The sequence below is a fragment of the Zootoca vivipara genome, chromosome 17 (assembly GCF_963506605.1).
Source record: "Zootoca vivipara chromosome 17, rZooViv1.1, whole genome shotgun sequence".
Taxonomy (NCBI): domain Eukaryota; kingdom Metazoa; phylum Chordata; class Lepidosauria; order Squamata; family Lacertidae; genus Zootoca; species Zootoca vivipara.
Window position 1 is genome coordinate 34,549,734 of NC_083292.1, and position 2,542 is coordinate 34,552,275.

Sequence of the window (2,542 nt, forward strand, 5' to 3'; positions counted from 1 at the left end):
CCAAAGGCCTGGTTAAAGAGTAACATTTTCACCTGGCACTTAATGAAGGCGCCAGCTGAGCCTCCCTGGGGAGAGCATTCCACGTGCGGGGAGCCACAGTAGAAAAGGTCCATTTTTGGGTTGCAGAGGTAGACTGCCTCCGAGATTGGAGGCTCCATTCTTAACAATCATAGCTATCGGCCTAAGAAGTGCTTTGCTGGAGCGGACCAAAGGTACACAGACTCCATCCTGGAGGGCTTGAAGCTGAGTGGTAGAAGTTCCCACTTCAATCCCTGGCATTTTCTGGTAAGGTTGGGATTGTTGCCTGCCTAAAACCCTGGAGAGCTGCTGCCGGTCAGTGTAGACAATACTGAGCTAGATGCACCGATGCCTGGACTCAGTATAATACCGGTACATGTTCTTTTTACATTCAGCCCTTTATCCAGAACAATGGAGACGGAAATCTCACTTGATTCTTTAGGAGAAGGACTGTGGAGCAGTTGCTTTGCATGCAGAAGGTTCCAGGTTCAAATCTCCGGCACCTCTAGGGAGAGCTTGGGATGCCCCATGCCTCGAACCTTGGAGAGCTGCTGCCAGTCAGTGTAGGCAATACTAACCTAGTTGGACCACTGGTCTGACTCTGTATAAGGCAGTTTCCTACATTCTATGAGAAAGGTCCTTCTTCTTATTGTTATTATTATTATTTGCATTTTTATCCCACCTTCTCCCTAATATAGGGATGTGCAACCCATCCCACTGCTTCTGCTCTATATCACAAAATCCATTGAGCGGACATCTGTTTTGCCCTGGCGGTGGATATCCTTGGGTGCCACCCTTTGGGCGTTGGTGTCATGGGATAGTCACCTCCAAATATCTCGAAGGGCTGCTGCATGGGTGGAAGACAGAGCAAGCTTGTTTCCTGGAACATTCAGGGGGGGACTTTCTGACGGGAAGAGCCGTTCGACAGGGGAACGAGCTAACTGAGAACTCTACTTGGAGGTTTTCAAATTCTTTTAAGCTGCGCTTCCCGCATGGCAGAGGGGGTTCGACTTAGATGACCCTCCCCACGCTACAATTATGCCGGGGAGGGTTGCCCGTGGGGCTCTCAAATCCCTCTGCGCATCCTGCCCACCGGGTGCAATTGATCCGCTGCCCCCCTGCACCGTGGCGGGCAGCCCACGGACGGGGACCACCCCGCGTGGCGCTTTTGCGGCGCAGACCAACGCCTCTTTTACTCACCAGCTCCTTCTCGTGCGCCTGGTAGGCGTGCTTGAAAGGGAACTCCTGGGGTGCCCGGCTAGCTGTGGCGAGGCTTCTGTGTGCCGCCAAAATCAGGCAGAGCAGGAAGGCCACCGAGCCCAATTGGGAGCGGTCCATTGTGGACAGGGATCCAAAAGAGCAAGCGGAAAGCTCAGGGCTGGAGGAGAGAGAGAGAGAGAGAGAGAGACAGACAGACAGACAGACAGACAGACAGACAGACAGACAGACAGAGAGAAGAGTGAGCTCAAAGCCACAGGAGCTGTCCTCAGTGCTGAAGCCTGATGCCTTCCTTCCTCTGGCTTAGCAGGAGAAAGCGCCAGCCTGTCAGTTTCCCTCTGGCTGGCGAGGCAGGCAGAGATGGGGGTGGGTGTCTTGGGAAGAGAGGGGAGTGAGGTGCCCCCCCCCCACCAGCCTGTGTCCCCACAGGATGGGGGGAGGCATGTGGAAGTGGTGGGTGGGTGTGGGGAAGAGAGCTAGGCACACAGCTGGGTGCAAAATTGCTGTTGGCAGCCCCCATGGGTGGGTGGGTGCGTGGGGTGCTTAAGCGGCAGGGAGGGGGCCTCTGGCTGACTATTTATCAGAGGTTTTACTCTGCAAATTGCAATTTTGGCAAGCGGCGGGAGGCATTAGATCGAGCAGAGAGCCTCATCCATCATCTTGGCCGGGGGCCCAGCGCTTTGCTGGGAGCAGAATGGGCTGGGAATTAGCTCGTTCCCCCGCCCAATAACCGTTGATTCTGATGTGCCTCCCTGAGCATCTCTGAGCCTAATGATCTGCTATTATTCTGTCCTGTTATTATTAGAATTAATCATTGCGTGTAAGTATGGTGAGAGCGTCACTGTGTCCAAAAGCGCTTCGAAATCATGGGCTTGTTTATCTGTCTTCATTCTCCCTCCCTCCCTATGCCGAACATCTAGAACACTTGCATGGCATACAAAAGGGCCTGGGTTCAATCCTTAGCTAGAGCTAGGAGAGGCCCCTTGTCTGAAGCCTTGGAGAGCTGCTGCCAGTCAGCGTAGGTAATTCTGAGCTAGATGGATCAATGGTCTACTTCAGTATGAAGCAACTACCTATGTCCCTCTGTAAATCAGCCCTTTATTCAGAACCATGAGGACTAGAACTTAGAGTCATAGAATTGTAGAGTTGGAAGGGAGCCAGAGGGTCATTTAGTCCTACCCTCAGCTAAAGCATCCATGACAGATGGCCATCCAACCATCTGTCATCCTTTGAGAGCCCACCACCTCCCGAGGGAGTCCATTCCACTGTCAAAGTTGTCAGAAAGTTTTTTCTCCTGTTTAGTTGG

The 2,542-nt window shown here is 52.9% G+C and overlaps 1 protein-coding gene across 1 annotated transcript in view; it reads right to left on the reverse strand.

The window, feature by feature from the left end:
• The window catches only part of LOC118076113 (cocaine- and amphetamine-regulated transcript protein), a 5,473-nt gene extending 3,879 nt beyond the window's left edge, over positions 1-1,594 (reverse strand). Inside the window, exon 1 of the mRNA XM_035098669.2 lies at positions 1,219-1,594. Within this exon, the coding sequence (XP_034954560.1) occupies positions 1,219-1,356 (138 nt within the window). The 5' untranslated portion in view covers positions 1,357-1,594. The remainder of the gene's footprint in view (positions 1-1,218) is intronic.
• Between the last annotated feature and the right edge of the window lie 948 nt (positions 1,595-2,542).